The 23,344-nt window shown below is 36.6% G+C and overlaps 1 protein-coding gene and 1 pseudogene across 2 annotated transcripts in view; both read left to right on the forward strand.

Moving 5' to 3' along the window:
• Window positions 1-8,306, forward strand: part of Gdpd4 (glycerophosphodiester phosphodiesterase domain containing 4) — a 73,630-nt gene extending 65,324 nt beyond the window's left edge. The window contains exons 11-14 of the mRNA XM_076842082.2: window positions 4,790-4,937; window positions 7,332-7,414; window positions 8,136-8,188; window positions 8,278-8,306. Coding sequence (XP_076698197.2) covers window positions 4,790-4,937; window positions 7,332-7,414; window positions 8,136-8,188; window positions 8,278-8,306 — 313 coding nt within the window. The remainder of the gene's footprint in view (window positions 1-4,789; window positions 4,938-7,331; window positions 7,415-8,135; window positions 8,189-8,277) is intronic.
• A 3,334-nt stretch (window positions 8,307-11,640) lies between these two features.
• On the forward strand, window positions 11,641-13,577 carry LOC143388140 (histone PARylation factor 1-like; annotated as a pseudogene). Its single transcript, XR_013155069.1, has 2 exons — window positions 11,641-11,705; window positions 12,671-13,577. The product of XR_013155069.1 is annotated as a histone PARylation factor 1-like (transcript).
• Window positions 13,578-23,344: the final 9,767 nt, after the last annotated feature.

A 23,344-nucleotide genomic window follows, 5' to 3' on the forward strand; every position in this document is an offset into this window, starting at 1 on the left:
AAGGATGTTTTCTAGTTGCGCATGAATGCTGGCAACTTAGTAAAGTATAAAGTAATGTTAAGCTTAGGCTTAAAAAAGCTGGTAAACTGGATCTTTGTCATTTGCTTTAAAAAAAAAAAAAAAGGAAATATGAATGTGTTGGTGCATTTTTTCCTGGGGGAGAAAAAAGGCTGTCTTTTCTCCAATATGTTTTTGGCACCTTGTCAAGGATCATAACTGTACATGTGTGCATTTATCTCTGTGTTTTCTATCCCATTGGTCTATGTGTCTGTTTTTAATGTCAGTACCATGCAGTTTTTGGCACTAATGCTCTGTAGTATAATTTAAAACTGGGTATTGTGACGCCTCTTGCATTTCTTTTTTCTTTTTCTTCTTCTTCTTCTTCTTTTTTTTTTTTGGTACCAGAGATTGAACTCAGGGGCACCTGACCACTGAGCCATATCCCAGCCCTATTTTGTATTTTATTTAGAGACAGGATCTCACTGAGTTGCTTAGTGCCTCACTGTTACTGAGGCTGGCTTTGAACTCGTGATCCTCCTTCCTTAGCCTCCTAAGCCATTGGGATTACAGGCCTGCGCCACTGTGCCCAGCTAGCATTTCTTTTTTCCTTATAATTGCTTTGACTATTCTGCATCTTTTATTGTTCCATATGAATTTTAGCTCAGTGTTTTCTAGTTCTGTGAAGAATGTCATTGGTATTTTGGTGGGGTTACGTTGAATCTGTAGACTACTTTTGGCTACAGATTCATTTTAACGATATTAATTCTACCTATCCATGAATATGGGAGGTCTTTCTATCTTTTAGGGTCTTCTTTAATTTTTTTCTTCAGTGTTCAGTAACTTTCATTAGGTATTTATTTTTGAGACTATTGTGAATGGAGATGTTTTCCTTATTTCTTTTTTAGAGATTCATTATTGTAATATAGGAAAGCAGATGATTTTTTTTTAGAGAGAGAGAGAGGTAGAGAGAGAGAGAGAATTTTAATATTTATTTTTTAGTTATCGGCAGGCACAACATCTTTGTTTGTATGTGGTGCTGAGGATCGAACCCGGGCCGCACGCATGCCAGGCGAGCGCGCTACCGCTTGAGCCACATCCCCAGCCCCAGCAGTTGATTTTGTATCATGATTTTGTATCCTGCTACTTTGCTGAATTTATTTATTAGCTATAGCTGTCTTATGGTGGAGATTTTTGGATCCTGTGAATATAGGATCATATCATCTGCAAACAGTGATCATTTGACTTGTTTCTTTCCTACGTATGTCCCTTTTATTTCCTTTTTTTTTTTTTTTTTTTTTTGCCTAATTGCTCTGTCTAAAATTTCAAGTACTATATTGAATAGAAGTGGTGAAAATGGATATCCTTGTCTTTTTCCTGATTTTATAGAAAATTCTTTCAGTTTTTCTCAATAAGTATGATGCTGGCTTTGGGTTCATCTTATAAAACCTTTATGATGTTGAGGTAAATTCTTCTATTCCTAGTTTCTTCGATGTTCATCATGAATGGGTGCTAAATTTTATCTAACACTTTTGCAGCATCTATTGAGATGATTATGTGATTTTGTTCTTAATTCTATACTTTCCTTTCACATAGTATGTTCTTGGCACCTTTGTCAGAAATCACAGGGCCATGATGCATGTTGCGGGTAGAGGGACAGTTCTCTACAATTTTATCAGATGTGCAGGTTTGTAGATCCAACACCACCACCAAGATACAGACCATCACTACATTTATCCCTTGTGTTGTCCTCTTATAATCAAAGTCTGTTTCCTTCCATTTCTTTCCTCACTGCTCAAACCCTAACTCATGGCAAAATTTCTGAAATATTATTTCAAGAACAAGTCAATTCATACAGCATGCAACATTTTGGGATTGGCTATTTTTTTCATTTAGCACAATTCTCATGAGATTTGTCCAAGTCTCTGATTTATTAATATTAGTTTCTTTTTGTTTATGGGTAGTATGTGATAGTATGGATAACTTAAGTTTGTATAATCATTCACTAACTTGAGGACAATTGTTTCTATTTATGAGCTGTTACAAATAAAACTATTATGAATATTTATATACAGATTTGTATGTGAATGCAAGTTTTTATTTCACTGGGATAAATGTCCATGAATGCAGTTTGTTGGGTTATGGTAATTACATGGCCAGTTTAATAAGAAACTGCCAGACTTTTTCAGAGGTGATACCATTTTACATTTTTGCCAGCAATATACGATCCAGAGCTTCTGCATCCTTGCCAATTTTTGTTGTTGTTACTGTATTTTAATTATTCTGATAGATATAGAGTGACATAATTGTGGTCTAAATTTTTATTCTTTTATGGATAATGATGTTGAACATCTTATGTCCTAATTTTCTAGTGGTATGTTCTTTTCATTAAAATGTGTTTTTCTTTTCTTTATTGTTGAATTTTGAGAGTTCTTTATATATTCTAGATTCTAGTTCTTTGTTGGATATAGTTTGCAAATATTTTCTCCCAATATTATCTGTAGCATCTTCTTAGCAAGGTCTTCCACAGAGTAAAACTTTGTTTTTTTAAAACTTTGATGGTGTCCAACTTAGTAGCAACGTTCACTCTGATGTATCATATTTTTAGTTCAAGTCTAAGAACTCTTTGCTTTGCCCTAGATTTCAAAGATTTTCTCCTATATTTTTCTAAAAGTTTTATATTTTTACTTATGTATTCAAATCTGTTATCCATTTTTAGTTCATTTTTATATATAGTGTGAGTTTAGGTTGAGATTTTGATATTTTTTTTTTCCTGACCTATGGTCATCCAACTCTTCAGTATCATTTGTAGAAATACAATTCTTTCATTGATTGTTTTTATACCTTTGTCAAAAATTATTTGGTCATAGTTATGTAAGTCTGTTTCTGAATTTTCTGTTCTGGTCCACTGATTTATGTGCCTGTCTTGATAACCATAAGTTATATGGTAAGCCTTAATACCCAGTAAAGTGATTCCCTCTCACTTTATTCTTTTCAAGGATTGTTTTAATATTCTAGGACTATGCCTTTCCATAAAAATTTTAGAATCAGCTGGCTTAATTATTCAAAAAAACTTTGTTAGAACTTTTATAGAACTTACATTAAACTTACAGATCAGTTTGGGGACAGTTGACAGCTTTATCGCATTGGATTGAAATCCATGAACACATCTCTCCATTTTCTTTTAATATTTTTTAATATATATATTTTAGTTGTTCATAGACCTTTATTTTATTTATTTATATGCGATGCTGAGAATTGAACCCAGTGCCGCACACATGCCAGGCAAGTGCCCTACCACTGAGCCCCAGCCCCAGCCCATTCGTTAAAATGTTCTTTTATTACTTCTAACAGTATTTTGTAATTTCAACATAAGAGCTTATACTTGTTTTCTTACATTTGTACCTAAATATGTAGTTTTCTTTAAAGTGATTATTGATGGTATTGTCTTTAATTTCAGTTTCTATATATTCCTTATTAATATAGAGAAATAGGATTGGTTTTTGAGTTTGGGTTTCAAAAAGTACAAGAAGTAACTTTTTACTACTGGTTGCCTAATTTCCTTTTCCTCCCTCACTCCTTTAGTTATTGATAGAATTTATTTATTTATTTGTTTGTTTGTTTATTTATTTATTTATTTATATGCAGTGCTGAGAATTGAACCCAGTGCTTCATACATGCTAAGCAAGAACTCTGCCACTGAGCTACAATCCCAGCCTTCCTTTTTTTCTTTTTAAAATTTATCTTAAGGTGGTCTGTAGAATTTTCTTAGAGGTAGTTCTTATAAATTAATTGCTAGTAATACTGGCAATAGAAGTATTATTTAAAGTTTATGTGCTGAGGCTAAGAGCTTGCCAGGCTAATGTTAAGAGCTGGGACTCAAACACAGGCTTGCACCGAGCACTTTCCAATATGACATACCATATCAACATTTAAAAAAAAAAATTTTTGACAGTACCAATGTGGTATGTTTTCAGACTAGGACTGAATCTCTAAAAATGACAACCTGGCTAGAATTATTAAGTGTTCCTTTACTTTTTTCCTGTCTCTATAGACAGTGTACAATTTTCTACTAACATTCAGTGCCTTGAGACAAATTGAGTTTTATTCCCTTTAATCCAATTCTTATAAAAATTCTTTATATTTGAAATTTAAAACATTCATCAGATTTATATTTATTTTATGCCCCCAACTAATATTTAAGAGCCAGGTATTATGCTAGGTCTGAATATACTGGGGTGAATAAGACATTATTCTTTAACTTGCTGATGGTCAAGTAAAGAAGACTAGTAGGTGATCAGATCATTGGAGTAGGAGTAGGGTCATAAGCACTGGAATACATTAAAGTAGGAGTGGTGAGTGATACAGCTAAGTGCAGGTGTTACATGAGTATGTGCCAGAGATATCTCATACTAGCTTAAAGAAGACAACTATTAAAGAGTCAGACTGATTTGATTTCCCCAGTGGTAGCTTGAAATTGGGGTAGGAATATTTACACCATGAAACTTTGGAAATGCCCCAAATAAGGCTTTCCTTTTTCTTTTTCTTTTGTTAAATTTCCCTTAAGAAATCTAGTTTACCAGTACACCACTGTTTCTATAGGAATAGAGCTACTAGATTTAATCCTTCATCTCTCTGCATGAACCTTTCCTGTCAAGTTGAATCTTGTCTCTGGATGAACTACTGCAGATTTAGGCAACAGCCTTTCACAAACATGGTGGCTGCTCCTCTCTTTAAGATGTTGAGAGCTAAACTGGATCTAAATACCCTGTGGGTTCTGTTTTTGTTCCAGAGATTATAAAGCAGCTAACATCAACATCAACTTATACGTTGTCAATGAGCCCTGGCTATACTCACTAGCCTGGTGCTCCAGGATTAACTCAGTGACCACAGACAACATTCCACTCCTGAGTCAGCTTAATCACCCTCAATTCTTCATGGTAAGCCGCTTGTTCAGATTGTTCTAAGCCTAGTACAATAGTGGTCTATATCCCCTCCCCTATGTTGCCCACTGTGCAGGCCATGGGAGAGCTACTTAAAAACAAAGACTTCTATAAATAATGGAGATGTGGCATTCTCCATTCTTTTACCCAGATCCTTCTATGATTTTTATTTATTGAATCTTTACAATGTGCTTTGTAACTTAGCCCTCTGAATAGGCCACTATTATTTTTATTCCCATGAGCTCCAAGATGTCTCTGCACAGGACCTCATGATGTAATATTCATAATTAGATCTGACTGTAGAGATTTTTTTTTTTGTACTCCTGCCTTGCTTGGAGGTATGGCAACAGTGGCAATGGGGTGTGGAAAGAAAAACCAAGTATACATGACTCAAAAATGAAAACTGTTTCTTAAGCAAAATTTTTCTGAAGAGGTGAACCAGTGTTCATTTGTCTTCCTTGGAACCTTAGCTAACCAGTTACCATATCAGAGAGAGAGAGAGAGAGAGAGAGAGCGAGCGTACGCACACTTTGTGGTACTGGGGATTGAATCTGGCCTTGCTCATGCTGTTCAAGCTCTCTGCCATTGAGCTACATCACCAGTCCCCCATCTTTTATTATTTTATTTTGAGACAAGGTCTTACTAAGATGTCCAGGCTGGCCTCAAACTTGCAATCCTCTTGCCTCAGCTTCTTGAGTAGCTGAGATTATAGGAATGTGCCACCGTGCTAGCCTATGTTTTTTATCTATATAGAAAGTAAGTTGACAGTCTCATAGGGTAGGTACTGCATTAAAGCCCACTGGTTGAAATATGGAATCACTGACCCCTTTTTCCTCTCTTACTTGAGCAACTTTCTGGAGATAATAATGAAGGAAACCTTGGATGACAGATCCATCAGCATAGGTGAAGCCTTTCTAACCACCTGTTCCTATAAACTGTCCTTAATGTGTACACTATATATTTTTCTAATATTTTGGTTTCTAAAATTGATTATAAAAAATTATTTGGTTTTTAAAATTCATTATATGAAATTCAGTCATTATGAAAATATATAATTTAGAAAGCAATACATGCTCTATACCTATCTCCCTGAATCAATAATGTCTCAAAGTTGTTCTTTTGGCAAGTATACTTTTACTTAAATGATACTGGTATTTCTGAAAGCTTTTTTTTTTTTCCATTTCAGTGGGGGCACAGCAAAGTCATATTGTATAGGGGCTTTTATACATTTGAAAGGAATACTGTGGTTCTTTTTATCAATAGTATATAAAATATAATTCACATATTTTATTTGGATTTAAAATTCATTTATGTTTTGGTAAAGTCCTTGGGGATATTAAGCTGATTGAGTTCTATGTTCTCTTGCTTATTCAAACACCCAAATGAACTAGCTATTGTTTTTCTAATTTTTGTTTCTTTAAAACAGAAAAAGAACATAAAGTCACTGAGAGAAACAATTGATATGAGGAATCCACCAAGATTTTTATAGTCTCCCTATCTTACTCTTAGTATTTCACCCACACCAAATCCAGGTGTAGTTTATTTTTCGAATTAGTCTTTCTTCATTTGACTTAGTTTTCTTGAAGATGACTATTATAGTTTAAACATTAAGTTGCCCCCGATAAAAGCTCATGTGTGAGACCATGCAAGAATTTTCAGAGATAAAATAATGAAGTTATGAGAGGTATAACCTAATTTGTGGATCAATCCAAATATGGATTGATTGGGTGGTAACTGTAGGTAAGTGTGCTGGTAGGGTGTGGGTGGAGGAAGTAGGTCACTGGGGTGTGACTTTGGGGCTTATATTTTATTCCTGGTGAGCAAAAAGTTCTCTCTACTTCTACTTATATCCTGAGCTGCTTGTCTCTGCCATCCCCTTCTGCCATGATGTACTGCCTCACCTTGGCCCAGAGATATGGGGTGAGTCAACCATGGACTGAAACTGTAAAACAAAATAAATGTTTCGTCCTTTAGATTATTCTTGTTGTTCTTTTGGATACAGCAACACAGAAACTGAGTAAAATAATGACATACTTTTTTCACTCACATTTTATAGATGTGAGCAAAATTTAATCACATTCAACAATTACAGTAACAAGCACTGCTGACTTATAGTTAAGCCATTTGGGGAAAAATTAAGAGATGAAGGGTGAATACTGTTTTGTCCTTTGTACATCCCCTGCATGTGTGTGACAGTGACTTAGAATAGCTGCATAATTTCTAATAATTAATGTGTTTGAGACTGCCACATCTATAGTCTTCTTTACCTATTCTGCCCCTCTTTCTTCTCTTCCCCAGCCTAGACAGCAGAGCAAGGGACTTAGCCCATAGCATCTAAAACTCCTTCCAACTGTGAAGTTCTTTAACAGTGGTTTATTTTATGTTTTGCAGTCACCAACAAAGTATCTGTTCATATGGCTTTTCACAGATATTGTTTCTGCAGTTTTCATTATTGCTATATTTTTTTATTGCTGGTAAGTACATATTTATAATTTAAATTAATTTTGTTCAAATAAAAAAATGGATTTTTATAGAAATTTAGAAGAAACAGTTATACTCTTACTATAATCATACATGGCAAGATGGGCCTTACAATCTGAACTTCTCGTTCTTCTTATGCTGCCACACCTTTCTCTTTCCAGCACAAGTCAATATTTTCAGGGCAAGGACCCTCACTAATATTTAATCAAGTCTGTTACCATAGATTCAGTGTGAAGCAGTTGGGAGGGGATAGGGGTTGTCCAGAACAAGTGCCTCCACCTTTCTACTTGCCAAAATGAAAGAGCAGGGTTTTGACCAGGGTCACAGACCAGGAAGGATAAGTTTTGGAACTGGCTTTGCTCTTTTGTTGCTGGGTAGTTCTGGAAAAATCACTGTCCCTTTCCGGGTTATAGTTATATCTGTTAAAGAAAATGACATTTGAGAATATTTGCAGGACAAATACAATAGGATTGCAAATTTTAAGGTTAGAAAAGAAAAGGGACATCCTGGAAGAAGAAGGTTAGTTAGAGGAGACCATGGTTCTTTAGACCCCATTATTACCTGATGTGTGACTTAACCTTTAAAGCGAGGGAAGCATAAACCTGCTAATGTGGAAATCTGACCAGATAATGTTTCTTTTCTGACCACTGCCATGGATTTTTTGCCTTTTTTCAAAAAGGACTGTGAGTTTATGGATGGTTTGCTTCCTTCTAGGTGGAGAGAAATTAAAAAAGAAAAACTGCAGGAAAGTGTCAGCCCTCCCACAGGTAAAGCAGAGGCCTCACCCACTCCTTTCTCTTCATCACTTCCTTTGCTTCAAAGAGACAGGATCTGCTTTTTGTGTTTATGACAACAGCTGAGGGTGTCTGGGAAAATAGGGGGTAGGGACCAAGAAGAAGTCTGGAAGTATAGTCAGTTCCACCTTTATCCATGGGTTTCAACCAAACTCCAGTGGAAAATATTTGAAAAAAATGTTGTTGTTGCTAAGGTGTATTATGTAGTCAGGCTTATGACAGTTTTGTCTGTACTGATCATGTAGACTTTTTTCATGTCATGAGTCCTGTGTCACTTAACAATGGGGATACAGTCTCAGAAATGCTTTGTTAGGTGATTTTATTGTTGTATAAAGATCATAGAGTTACTTACACAAAACTAGGTAGAGTCTATATTTATTTATGTATATGTACACTATAGTGTAGCAGTGTGTGCATATGTAAGGAATAGTATTGTAGTATATATAGTATATATATATAGTACATGGTATAGATGGTATAACTTAGTGCTCCTAGGGCCATGATGAACAAAACAACATGGTATTAAATCAAGCAGAGGAGAAAATGATAAAATTGAGAGACTTGGTAAACATGAAATATATGAGGCTGCTGACAGAACAAGACATACTGTTTTATGGTAAACCTTTTTATAAGAAGATATATTTAAATATATATTTTATGCATATTAAATGTATATTTAATAATATAGTTATTAAATTATAAATGATTTATCAACAAGTATTATATCTGGATATAATTGTAAAATTAGCAATACAGTAGATTTATTTATAAGAACATCAACACAGATGTGTAATGTGTTATACTCTGATGTCATGATGGCTAGAATTTCACTAGAAGACAGGAATTTTTCAGCTCTATTATGACCTTTTAGGACCACTATCATATATGCAGTCCATAATTGAGCTTAACACTGTTATGTAGCACATGACTGCGGTTTCTAAACAATACAAGGAAAAGACTATTTATATGCACTTACATCATATTAGGTATTGAAAGTAATCTAGAGATGATTTAAAATTTCATGGGAGGATATGTATGCATTATAAGTCTATTTTATATAAGAGACTTGAGCATCTACAGAGTTTGATGGAAGTTAGTCGTCTAACAAGTTGTCTAACAAGGCTACATAGGCTGCTAGAGATTCTGGAAGACCCTTTATATCAAGCTTCAGATTTTAGGCTTTATCCTCTAAGTAATGAGATCCGTTGGAAGATTTCAAGCATAAGTGTTAATTTGTTTACTTCTTAATATATTCATGCATCACACAATTATTGAGTACCAACTTTATGCCAGGTACGCTGGGAGAAGTTGAAGATAAATGAAAACTGTGAAGGGTGGCCTAAGAGAGAGCAGTGAGGAAGCAGGCAGCTTATCAGTTGACCATTAAGCCAGGCATCTAGGTCCAGGCTGCAGAGTAGCTACCATGCCCAGTAGGGGTGAAGATGCTTGATGGAGCTTCAGGCAATCAGGAGGTGACAAATGTGTTTCAAACATGTGAGTGGTAAGGTCATATGTGATTAAGGAAGTGAGATACACGCAGCGAAAGGAAGGGAAGCTAGAACTTTTTTCTCAGAGGATTGTGAGGTTAATCACACAGTGAGGTAATAGTTTTGGAAACCAGCGCAATGTCAGAGGGAAAACCAATTAGGCAGAAATTGTATTATGGTTTATTGTTTCTTTCCATAGTTCCTAGACTTAAAGTAAAGGTGCAGTCACAAAATCATGAGTTAATTTCATTTCTGTGGACAATAGTGAAAATCCTAAGATTCCGTGTACCAGCTAGCAGAGGATTGAATTTAGGATTGTGGGAATGGATCCGCGGGGCCATGAAAAACTTAGTTTAGAAATTTGAATAAATTAAGTGGAGTTCAGTGGTCTTTATCTTATGTGTTTTATAAAACTCAAAGTTTAAGCCAAGTTCATCTAAATTTCTAAGTAGCAGGGAGCTATCAGTTCCCTGTTTCATGGATTTTAAGATCATTCTACTGGCTATGTTAAGAAGTCTGAGGGCTGTATTCCAGCTGTTAATCATTATAAATAGTTGTATTAGTAAACTAGGGCTGCTGTTAAAGAGAAAAAAAAAAAAAGACAAGCACAGTACTATACATCTATAATCCCAGCACCAGGAGAATTGTAATCAAGGCCAACTTCAGCAACTTAGCCAGATCTTGCCTCAAAATTAAAAAAAATCAAAAGGGATGGTAATGCAACTTAGTGTCAGAGCACCTCTTGGGTTCAATCCAGAAGACAAAACCAAACAAAAACCAAAACAAAACAGAACGTAGACTGTGTGGTGTGAACAACAGAAATTTGTGTTCTCGCAGTTTTGGAGGCTAGAAGTCCAAGATCAAGGAGCTAGCAAATTTGGTTTCTGGGAGAGCTTTCTTTCTAGCTTATATGTAGCTACCTTCCCAGGCATCCTCATAGGCCTTTCCTGTGTGATTGTAAAAAGAGAGATCTCTTCCTCCTCTTAAAGACATCAGTGCTACCAGATTAGGGACACTTTCTCATGACCTCATTTACCCTTAATTACCTTCTTAATAACCCTGTTTCGAAGTATGGTCACATTGAGTGTTAGGGCTTCAACATAAATTTGGTGAAGGCAAAATAATATTTCAGTCTATAACAATAATCCATCCAAGAAATGATTTAAGCATGGAAATACTTCAGAAACCGTGCAGAGAGGTTTTGAAGGAAAGTTTAAAAAAATGTAAGTTTGGATGAAGGAGGTAGCTATAAATGCCTTAGAAGTACTAAGTTAACTTGTCCCTATTCCCTGCCATGTTGAAATGTAAAAATAAAATAAATTTAAAATGTTCCCTGTTTTAAAAGATCTTAAGATGCCTGAGAGTTCAATTTTGCCTGATTTAAGCAGAAATAAAATGTATTTTAAAGCTATTTGGGTATCTCCAAGAAACACATAGAAGTTGCTGGGCCAAGTTTAAAATCAGAGAAAGAATAAGGAAGTCTAGACAGAAGCCAGGACCTCAGCAAACACCAGAGCCTAGATCCATTCAGGTTAAGGATGATGGAGCCTCAGGAGTGTCATATCTTAAACCACAACCGCCTCCCAAGATGGGCAGTGATGTACTTGCTGATGACACGGTTCCCAACATAATGCACTCTCTCGCTGTCTTCTGTTTCATGTCTTCTGTTTTGCCTATTAGGAAAAGTCTTGAATTTTCTTATCTTTGTTCCATTTTAATATGTCCCCCCCCCCTCGTTGCTTTTTAAGATTGTTCCTTTTATTATTGATTTTTGGTAATTTGATTATGATACTTTTGTGGGGTGTGTGCTATACACACACACATTTTTATCCTGCTTAGGGTTTTCTCAAGTGCTTACATCTGTCAGAGTAATTTTCATCAGGTTGAACAAATTTTCAGTCTTTTAATTTTTTCAAAAAAATGTATGCCCGAGGTGCGGCAGAGGCAGAATGGTCGTCGTCGGCGGCGGCGGCAAGCGCAGGCCCGCCAGGGAGGGGCAGCAGGTACTTCCTGAAAGGCTAAGCGGGCTCTTCGGGGAGCTTTAGGTGTAGTCGGGACACCTGGGGGCAGCACATTGCATTCATCGGGTAACCATTGAGCGCCAGGGCCGCTGTTTCCCGCCCTGCGGGGGAGTGGACTGGGAAGTAGCCTTTACGTCTGCTGCCCGACTTTTCTCGGCTCAGTTCCTCGGGAAGCAGATTGAACCACCCAGCTGCGCTGGTCATTCATTCACGCAGCCACATTGATTGGAAACCAACGCCGTCCCATACCCTGTGCAGGACGCCGTGGGTTCAGGATGAGCCCGGCGACCCCTGCGCCATGTTAGAGCCCCCCAGCCTGGGAAGACCGGGCACAAATGAATAAACGTTTTACGGTAACCTTTTTTTGTTTGAGATTATAATGCTGGAGAGTAGAAAGTGCTCTAGAAACATTGGAGGAGGATTTAACGAGTTCCAGGGGATTGCTCAAGAAGACTTAAGACAACTGGTGTTTGAAAAAGGTTCTTCAAGGCAGAGAAGAAGAGCAAAGAGTTCCTTTGACGTAAAAGTGTAGGGGATTGGGGGGCCCAAAGGAGCATTCTACCTGGCAGGATCCTGGGAGATGGGAAAGTAAGGAGGACTGATCATAAAGGCACTATTGCGGTCGGACAGAAAGTGTACCCATTCTCTTACACTTTTACACAGTTCCAGGAGTCGCATAAGCACTGCATTGGTAATAAGGGAATTAGGAAAGAAGTGTCATTGTGATATTGAAAGTTTTACAAAAATTTCTCTGGCTGTATTAAACTGGATAGGATGTGGCATTGTTTGAAAGCTTAATTGTTGTGAGGGCTATGGTTACAGGCGTTCTTCTCGTTGAGGCATGCGTTCTAGGAACACCTGGGTGAGAGTGAAGTCTGAAGAGGACAGCTGTCTCAAATTTTTAGTCGTTAAGGATTTGGAGATGCTGAACTAGTGTGTGAGTTAAGTGTGAAAAGGCAGTTGATGTGAAGAAGAGTAAATCCTGTGAAGCTGATGTCTCCAGTGACCTTCGCAAAGAAGTAGAAAATCATTATAAGCTTTCCCTACCTGCAGATTTCTATCACTTCTGGAAGTTTTGTGAAGAACTTGATCCTGAAAAGCCAGCTGATTCACTTTCCACAAGTCTTGGACTTCGATTAGTGGGTCCGTATGATATTCTGGCTGGAAACATAAAATGAAGAAAAAATCATTAGGTTTGAACTTTAATCTTCACTGGAGGTTTTACTATGATCCTCCTGAGTTCCAGACCATTATTATTGGCGATAATAAAACTCAGTACCACATGGGGTATTTCAGGGATTCTCCTGATGAACTGCCTGTATATGTTGGTATAAATGAAGCAAAGAAAAATTGTACAATTGTTCAAAATGGAGATAATGTGTTTGCTGCAGTCAAATTATTTTTGATGAAAAAACTTAAAGAAGTAACAGATAAAAAGAAAGCTAGTCTGTTGAAAAACGTAGATGAAAAACAGAAGCAGCCAGAAAACTAGGGTACTCACTTGAACAGAGAACCCTGAAGATGAAACGGAGAGATAAGAAAGTTGTGACAAAGACCTTTCACAGTGCGGGCTTGGTTGTTCCAGTAGATAAAAATGATGTTGGGTACAGAGAGCTCCCTGAAACAGATGCTGACCTCAAGAAAATTTGCAAGACAATTGTTGAGGCTACAAGTGATGAGGAGAGACTGAAAGCATTCACTCCCATTCAGGAAATGATGACTATGGTGCAGTTTGCCAATGATGAGTGTGATTATGGCATGGGGTGGGGGGCTAGAGCTGGGAATGGACCTCTTTTGCTATGGTTCACACGTGATGGTAATGCTCCTGCTTTACAGACCACATTTGAAGAGTAAGACTAAACCAATGGCTAACTTTAGCATACATCAGAATCATCTGGAGGACTGTTCACAGATTGGTGCTCTCCATCCTTCCCCAAGTTTGACTGAGCTCTTGGTATTTTCATAAAGTAGCTGGCCAGCTTTTACCTCTTGCATATAATCTGTTGAAGAGGAATCTGTTTGCAGAAATTATTGAAGATCATCTGGCAAACAGAAGTAAAGAGAACATAGACCAACTTGCAGGATGAATTCGTTTGCTTTGTTTGGTGTACAGTATTTTAAAACAGTATCAAACATTGTTTTTAAGGAATACGGAAATAAATTGTTGGAAAAAATTAAAAATTAAAAAAAAATGTATGCCCTTTCCCTTCTTCACTTGTTTCTGGGATTCGAATTACGTGGATGTTAGAGAGTATGAAATTATCCCATAGGTGATACAGGATAATACTGAGATTCTGTTCATTTTTATTTTTAGCCTATAATTTCTTTGCTTCATTGTGGGTAAATTCTATTGTGTATATTAGGGGGTTTTGTTGCTGTATAAACACTTACCTCAAAGCTTAAAAAACATAAATTTATTGTGTCACAGTTATAGGTTAGAAAAGTTCTCTGTTTAAAATCTTACCAGCCTGAAATCAGAATAACAATTGTGGCTGCAAACGTTTCTGAGGTTTAGGGTCCCCTTCCAAGTATACTAATTGTTACCACAATTTCATTCCTTATAGTACTGACATCTCGTCCTTGCTTTCTTAATGGCTGTTGGCAGTTTTGCTCTGATCTCCTAGAGGCCACCCTCAAGTCCTAGCCACATGTTCCTTGGCAATTTACTTCTTCAGTCAACAAGAGAACATCTCTCCAGTCTGCTATGATGGAGTCTTGTAATATAATGTAATCATGGAAGCAACTATCTCACTGTTTTCATCATATAACAAACTTATCATGTCCCGTTATAGTCACAAATCTCATCCCACTCAAGGGAAGGCGATTTACGAGGGATGTATACTGGAAGTTAGGAAACTTGGAGGTTAACAAAGCATTCTGCCTCCCATACTATATTAGACTTCACTGATATTTTCTTCAGTAATCTTACCTGGTGTTAATTTCAAACAGGAAAATTTTCATTTCAAATATTGTATTTTTCATCTCAAATATTGTATTTTTCATCTCTACAAGTTCTTTTTGGTCCTTTTTATATTTCTCTTGTTGTATTTGTGTTTTCTTTAAATATCTGAACATAGTTAAAATAACTGTGTTAATATTCTTCTTTACTAGTCTCATCATCTCTACTATTTCTGGATCTGTTTATATTAACTGATATTTCTGGATACAGATCATATATTCCTGCTTCTTAGCACATCTAGAATCTATCATTATTTACCATATTATAAATTTTCAAACATGTACTGATTGATTTAAAAATAGTTTTAAAAATCTATTCTGTAAAACATAAATATAATGTTTAGAAAAATAATCACAAAACAAAAATATGATGAAAGTGTATTATTTTAAAATTTTCCAAATCTCTTTAATGTCTGGATTAATAAAGGACAAGAATTCTCATTTCTGCTTCTGAATTCAGTCTCTTGTAATATCTAAATTTTTATCTAATATTTAAAATAGCTTTAAAATACATTTTATTTCTGCTTAATTCAGGCCCTGAACATTAATGAGGCAATAAGGAAGAAAACAGAAAATAACTAGTATTATTATAAAGGTAATTCTGGTTTTAGAGACCCCCCAGAAAAGGGTCTTACAGACCTCCAGAAGTTCTTAAATGATGGTTTAAGACCTGCTGATCTAAATTTTCATATTTGTCAGAAAAAAGTATATATAATGTCTCATCTCTGAGGACATTCATTATTATAGATAATTGAAGCATCTGTAATCATAATCATATTCCTTAATAATTTTGTGTCTTCATTTTCAAACTATTAATCAGTGTCACTAGAAATTTTTAAATTTTATTATCCTTTGATGAAAGACATGAGTATAAATATCCAAGAAGCTGAAGGAACTCCAAGTGGGATGAACTCAAATTCACACCAACACACATTAGAATAAAACTATCAAATGGCAAAGAGATGTAGGCAGGGACCAAAAGAAAAACCAAAACTATAAGGCATGTGGAAAAAAGTAGCACAGTGACAGAAGTCCCTCCTTGGTAATTATTGCTTTAAATGTAAACTGCCCTAAAAAATGAGATTAGCAAAATGAATTTGACAAAACATGAACCACCACCTATATATGCTGTACAATAAACTCAGTTTAGATCCAAAGAGACAAATGAATTGAAAGTGGAAAAATGAATAAAGATATTCCACACAAATAGTAAGTGAAGAGGCAAGGAGGAGTAGTTATACTAATATCAGACTAAATAGGCTTTAATTAAAAAAGTCCTCACGCAATTTCATCTTACTCTGGCAGTCATCAAGAATACAAATAATGATAAATTTTGGTAGAATGTGGGGAAATAGGAACACTTTTACACTGTTGGTGGGATTATAAATTAGTACAACCATTGTGGAGATTCCTTATAAAACTAGAAAGGGAACCATCATATGACCCAGCCATACTACTCTTTATTATTTATCCTAAGGAATTAAAGTCAACATACTATAGCAAAAGATGCATTTTGATATTTATAGTAGCACACTTCATAGCACCCAAGTTATGGAACTAGGCTGGGTGCCCATCAATAGACAAGTAGATAAAGAAAATGTGGTATATATGCTCAATGGAGTTTTGTTCAGCCATAAAGAAGAATGAAATTATGTCATTTGCAGGAAAATGGATGGAACTTGAGATCATTATGTTAAGCAAAAACAAGCCAAACTCAGAAGGGCAAGAGTCATTTGTTTTCTTTCATATGTTGTGATAAAGAGAGAAAGTGGGGAGGGTGGGGGTATCATGAAAATAGAAGAGAGACCAGTAGAATAAAGGAAGGGGGACCAGAAAGAGGGAGGAGGAAAGGGGAACTGGGGAACAAAATTGACCAAAATTTGTTGTTATATTGTGTGCACAAATATGTAATAATGAATTCCATTATTACATACAATTATAATGAACCAATAAAAAAAATTTTAGAAAATCCTCACAAAGGAAGGTATAGTTACTGGAAACTATAAAATTTACTGAAAGAAGACCTAAATAATTGGAGCAATATATCATGTTCATAAATTAGAAAAGCTAATATTAGCTATCATGGAATTGACCTACAAAGTCAGTTCAAGTCCAATAAAAATCCCCTTCTTCCTATGTAGCTAACAAAAAAAAATTAAGCTCATATGTTTCTTGTTGATTCAGATATACTCAGGGCAAAAATAACTTATGCATTCTAGGCTTACTTTTTCAGATTCTCATTTGCTAGATTTGGCTCCATAGTTCTTCTCACCATGTTCTAAACTCTTTGATAGTTTTAAGAAGTTTTCTTGTTTTTATATCATCTAGTTTTTAATTTCCTTAAACAAAAGGATTAGTCTCAATTTTTTAATTACATTATTTAAAGTCTCTACCTTGTTTCTTTCTATCAAACAAAAATTATTTGTTTAGCATTTGTTGTATGACAGACACTTTTATTCACTCTGTATTTAGTGGCAAACAAAACATAGGCTGTGCCCTTAAAAAGCCCCCATTCTAATTGAGGATGTATTCAGTTTTCTATTTAAACTGATTTGTAACCAGTGATTGTGAAGAACATAAACTGTAAGCAAATGTTAGTCCTTGCCTTCTGAGGGCCTCCATAGTAAACTAGAGCCTCACAGTAGACTCTTCAGCAACAGCGCCAGTCCCAGGATGACTTCTAGGATCATAATAAAATTTGTACAAAATCTGAGAAAGAGGGGAGAGCTTGGAAGAAAGCACTTTGGGTAAGTGAGAAGCTAACATTTGAGAGATGATTTGGATTTCATGCATGACTGCAGAGATTGGAGAAGTGACATCTGAGGAATCTATATTTGTGTCTTTTCTATCCCACAGATAGTCCGAGCACAAGCCTCTCAGGGGAACACAATGAGCGTGGAGAAGTTTCACGCTTACCTGTAAAGCCTCCTGCCAGAATTGCACAAACTCCTTGGATTCCTGTACCCCTCCAGCCGGCTTTAACCAGGAATGTACAGAAACATCCAGAAAGTTTCCATTTTGTACAAGCTCCCAAGAACAAGATCACACCACTGACACCTATAGATAGTGATGATAAATCAGTGATGTCCACGGAGATCATTGAACATACCCAAGCATCCCCCTGGGAGGATAACAGCGAGTCTACCTTCCAAACTACAGTTACCTCCTTGAAGACAGATGAGCTAGCAGAGCTAGCAGTGCCCTCCACAGAGCACTCATCTGAAACACAAATTCAAGAGATCACATCAGTACACTCCGAAGAATCCTTTGTAACACTACATTCTACCACATCCTCCTTTAAAATTCAACCAAAGAAAAATTAGCCATACCTGTCTCCTTCTTCTTCTTCCTCTTCCTCTGTGTGCCTTAGGCTGGTGATGGTGAGGAGTTGTCCAGAAGTCATACAGAAGGGTCATCCAGGCTTTCTACCTAACCATTCTGGACCAGGCTTTCTATAAAGAGTGCCTCTCAAAGGGATAGGCAAACGAGAAACTGTGACATGTGGTCTTGGAACTGGAGCTAGTTGCTTTCTGGGTTATCTTACAACAGTTGTCTTTACATTCTAACACTTCCATAGTATTCTTCTAAGGAATGACTGTGGTGAATATCAGCATGTAATAAAGGCACCCTCTCAGGAAGCCAGAAGGTAAGTGGTGTATTCTTTGGCCCCCTCTATGATCACCCAGGCTCTTGAAGACCAGGGGATAGGTGCAATAGTGATGCCATCCTATGCCAGGGAATGATAGTGGCATGGGCATGAGTCAGGGGCAAGCATCTTATTCCATACACACATTTTATGATCTAGTGTATTGCGGATGCTTCCTAATACCATGCAGCTCACTGATTCACCAAGGGCATAATCCCATATCCACCCCACGGCCATTGGCCTTGAAAGAAATCCAGAACTACAACACATGCCTGGATCCCTGTCATCTGGAGAAGCCCAAGGAAGGCAGGCCTAGGATCTACCAAGTGAAAGAAGAAGTACGATGAGATAAAAATGGAATATTTAAAAATACATCATTAATCAAACCCAGGTATAAGCTCTAGAGCCTGTCTTCTTGCTTGAAGACAAGAATAGGATATTGCCATTTCCCTCAAATAAGATTCAGTGTATTGCAAGAGTCAAAACAAATATAAATAAATTCATATATTTAATTCTTCATGGTATAACATGATTAATTGCCAAATAAACTCATTTAGGCAGTATATTTCTTGGGATCCAGAAAATTAAAAGTTACATTATTTTAGAATTAATCTAGGGAAGAATTAGAATTGGATTTTGAAGATTGACTGGGATTTGAAAAAGAAGATGAACAGAGTATGTATTAAATAGGCTAGACAACATAAAATAAAACTTTTAACACCAATCTTAAACATTCTTTTTACTTGTCCTTTTTTAAACTGTAATTAATATATATATAACAAAGTTTATTATTATAACCATTTTAAATACAGTTCAGGGGTATTAATTACATCCACATTGTACAGTTATCACTGGAGCCCATATCCCAACTTTTTCAACCTATAAAACAAACTGAATTGAGAAAAGATTGAAGCCATAAAACAACTAGAAGAAAACGGGGAAAGTTTGTTGATATTGGTCTGGATATGACTTCAAGAACATTGGCAACAAAAGCAAAACACAGACAAGCAGGACTACATCAAGCTAAAAAAGCTTTTGCACAGAGAAGGAACCAGTCAACAGAATGAAAAGACAACCTGTAGGTTGGGAAAAAAATAGTTGCAAACCATACCTCCGATAAAGGGTTAATAACAAAATACATAAGGAACTCAACTCAATAGCAAACAACCTGATTTAAAAATAGGCAAATTGCCCAGACAGACATTTCTCAAAAGAAGACATACAGATGGCCAATGGGTTATAAAAAATTACTCAGTATCACTAATGACTAGGGAAATGCAAATTAAAACCACAATGAAATATTACCTTGCATTTGCTAGAATGGTTATAATCAGAAGAAGGATAACAAGTGTTGACAATGATGTGGAAAAAGAGAACCCTGTGCATTGTTGTAAAAATAAAAATTAGCAAAACCATGATGGAAAACAATGGAGAAGTTCCTTAGCACATTAAAAGTAGAAATACCATTTGATCCAGTACTGGGTATATTTGCAAAGGAAATTAAGTCAACTTGTCAGATATTTCTACTCCTCTGTGTACTGTAGCATTATTCACTATAGCCAAGATAAGGGAATAACCTAAATGTCCATCAATAGATGAATGGATAAAATATGGTATATTTATACAGTGGAATATTGTTAACCCTTAAAAGAAGATAAATCCTGCCATTTATGATAACATGGGTAAACATGGAGGAACATTTTACTAAGTGAAGTAAGCTAGACAGAAAGACACTACATGAACTCACTTATATGTGAAATCTAAAATAGACTCAGAAGCAGAGAGTAAAATGGTCATTTCCATGGGGTAGGGGAGGGTTAAGGGGAAATGTTGGGTACAAAGTTTCAGTTATGAAGATGGAACAAGTTCTGAAGATCTTATGTACATCGATGTGATTATAGTTAACATTATATTGTTTACTTGAAATTTGCTAAGAGAGTAGAACATAAAGGTTCTCACCATTAAAATTAAATAAATAGTAACTGTGGTATGTTGGATATGTTAATTAGCTTGATTATGGTTACTATTTCACAATATGTAGGTATATAAAAAAATCAAGTTAGATACCTTAAATATAACTTTTTATCATTCCCCTTTTCCCCCAGCCCCTGGCAACCACCATTCTACTTTCTGTCTCTGTGACCAACTTCTCTGCTTAGTAAGTAAAATTGTATGGTATTTGCCCTTTTCTGACCTCCTTATTTCATTTGGCATAACATTTACAAGTTTCATTCATGTTGTAGCGTGTGTTAGAATTTCCTTCCTCTTTAAAATTGAATAATATTCCATCTCATGTTTATACCATGTTTTTCCATTTACCCACAGATGGATACTTGGGTTGCTTCTGCCTTTTGACTATTACTATTATTGCTGTTATAAAAATGAGTGTACAAAAAATCTTCCTATCCCACTCTTATTATTATTTTCTTTTATTTATTTTGGGTTCAATTTGCTCTTTTTCTAATTCCTTAAGATGGTAGCTGAAATCATTGATTTGAGACTTTCTTTTCAAATGTAGTCATTTACTGATTCAGCTTTCCTCCTACATATGCTTGTGTATTGCCTCATAGATTTTGATGTGTTATTGCTATAGTTTGTGTTGATCCCTCCAAAATTCATATGTTGGAACCTAATACCCAATGTGATAGTATTAAGAGGTAAAGCTTTTGGGGAAGTGATTGTTATGAACCCAAAACTCTACCTTCATGTGGGTAATGCTCTTATAAGTTGAAGGATTGATTCAAGATGGAAGATTAGAGGAAGACTGCATTTGTGGTTACTCTGTGACTTGGGATTCAAGCAGCAGGAATACTGCTTCTCAGCAAGGTGCATGAAAGAGGCATTTCACTAAAACTCAATATTGGACAGAGTTTCTTAGAGACTCAGAAATGTGGTTACATTAAAAGAAGAAATGAGACTGGGGCAAAGGACAGGTAGCTGATTATGAAAGAAAAAGGAAATGGGTAGATAGAGTTCCTCATCAATCAGTTGCTAAAACCTCCAGGGGAGGAGAAAGATTGCACTCTCCAACACAAGCAATTACCCTTTAGGCAGCTCTTTTCCTGCTTTTTAGTAGCAAACCTGACAACTATAAAAATGCAAGACACCTCCACTCCCATGGGCACCAGCTCTGGGTCCCCTCCTCTTGCCTTGGTGTTTCTCAGATGTTTAATCCTCAACACTGGGACCTGATCCTGGTTTTCAAGACCAGTATCAGAAAGACTACATTGAAGCCAAGCTGGTTTTGACATGGTAGTAGCAGCATTAGTGGAGCTGGTTCAGCATAGAGGGAGGGAGAATACAGGGGGAGACACAACAGAAAGATTTAGTACTGAAAAACCTGAGATCAGAAAAGCAGCCTAGGGCTGGGGATGTGGCTCAAGCGGTAGCGCGCTCGCCTGGCATGCGTGCGGCCCGGGTTCGATCCTCAGCACCACATACAAACAAAGATGTTATGTCCGCCGAATACTAAAAAATAAGTATTAAAAAGAAAGAAAAGAAAAGCAGCCTAGACTGGTGTTTGAAAAATGCTGTGTTTCTAAAGTGGCCATGGAGAGCTGAGGCAGGAGCCAACCTGAGGCAGCCAAGTTGCAGCTACTGCTGTGAAGCTGTGAGATTACAGCAAACACTACCACAGGGTCCCAGCAAGTGCCTAGGATGTACTTAGCAGAATGGGAGCAAAACAGGCACAGAGAAGATATCAGTCAGGAGGATGCACGTCAGAAAAGCAAAGGGGAACCCAATTCACTTCTCCTTTGATTCTGGCAGCTCACATGACCAGCTGAAGCTGGTCTGGCATCTGAATGGGCAGGTGTGAATACACTCAGGGACTAAGCCTAGGAAGACTGTGTACATGGACAGCAGAGTATGTGGAAGATTGGTTCCCCTGCCCTACAAGGCTCCTGAGATCCATACTCCCAATAGATTGGCAATTGCCAGGCCCCAGGGGTGTGTTGATCTAATCTCTCCATAGCAGATACCACCCAACAAAGCCCCTGAGACCCAATTAGACCTAAGCCCTGGCCCCAGAACTCCCTTCATAGAACTCTGCAGCATCCTCACCCTAGGAGTACAAGGATCTGGTCGGTGCAGGTAAAACTCCAACTGACAGTAATTCCCAGCCCATCCTACCTCATACAGGTGAGAAGATAAGCTGAGACTTATTTGAACCAGTTTCAGTATTAAGCCACTCCAACTGGCAACTTGGAGAGCAAAGTAAAAAGAGGAATGGGGTTAACAACCCCCAGAAGAACCAGAAAGAAAGTTGGGCATAGACAATGACCATTATTCTCATTGATTATTTGACCATCTCAGTGGAAATGATTCCTTCACTTTTCATTAAAAATCCTTTTTATTTTTTTATGCACATGTGTGTGTGTGTGTGTGTGTGTGTGTGTGTGTGTGTGTTTTGTGCTGAGTGGTTCATGAACATATGTTTTATTTTCCTTTTTAGCATTTTTTTAATGTGGTTATTTTTCCTTGCCTTATCTCTTGAGGGTTAGGGTTTTGGATTGTATATTTTCGTTTTATGTTGTTTTCATTTGTTTCTCTTTCTTTTCTCCTGCTAACAGCCAAATTCTATTCTCTATTTCTCTCTCCCTTTACTTTGTTACCTCTATTTTTTTCCTCCTTTGTTATAACCATCACCTGCTACATCTTTTCTGCTATTCTGTTCACTTTTTGAAATAGTAAACTCTTTACTACCTCCTGTAACATTTATTTTCTTAAGTAACTCTACTCTTACCATCTTTTAGAACTGATTGATTTATATAACTCTTTTCCCCCACCATTAGTTCTGTTGGAAATATTACTACTGTGGATGACATAATTGACACCAGTTGTTTTCTTTAATGCCAGGTCTAGTTTATGGTTACTTATTGTTTTTGCTGTAGAAACTTTGATGCTCAACTACACTCAACCAAAAGACAGTGCACCTTGCTACACACACAAATTAATAATACTCAATCCTCATCTATAATACAAAGAATAGAAGAGACAAACACCCAAACTGATGACC

The sequence above is a fragment of the Callospermophilus lateralis genome, chromosome 2, assembly GCF_048772815.1.
Source record: "Callospermophilus lateralis isolate mCalLat2 chromosome 2, mCalLat2.hap1, whole genome shotgun sequence".
Classification (NCBI taxonomy): domain Eukaryota; kingdom Metazoa; phylum Chordata; class Mammalia; order Rodentia; family Sciuridae; genus Callospermophilus; species Callospermophilus lateralis.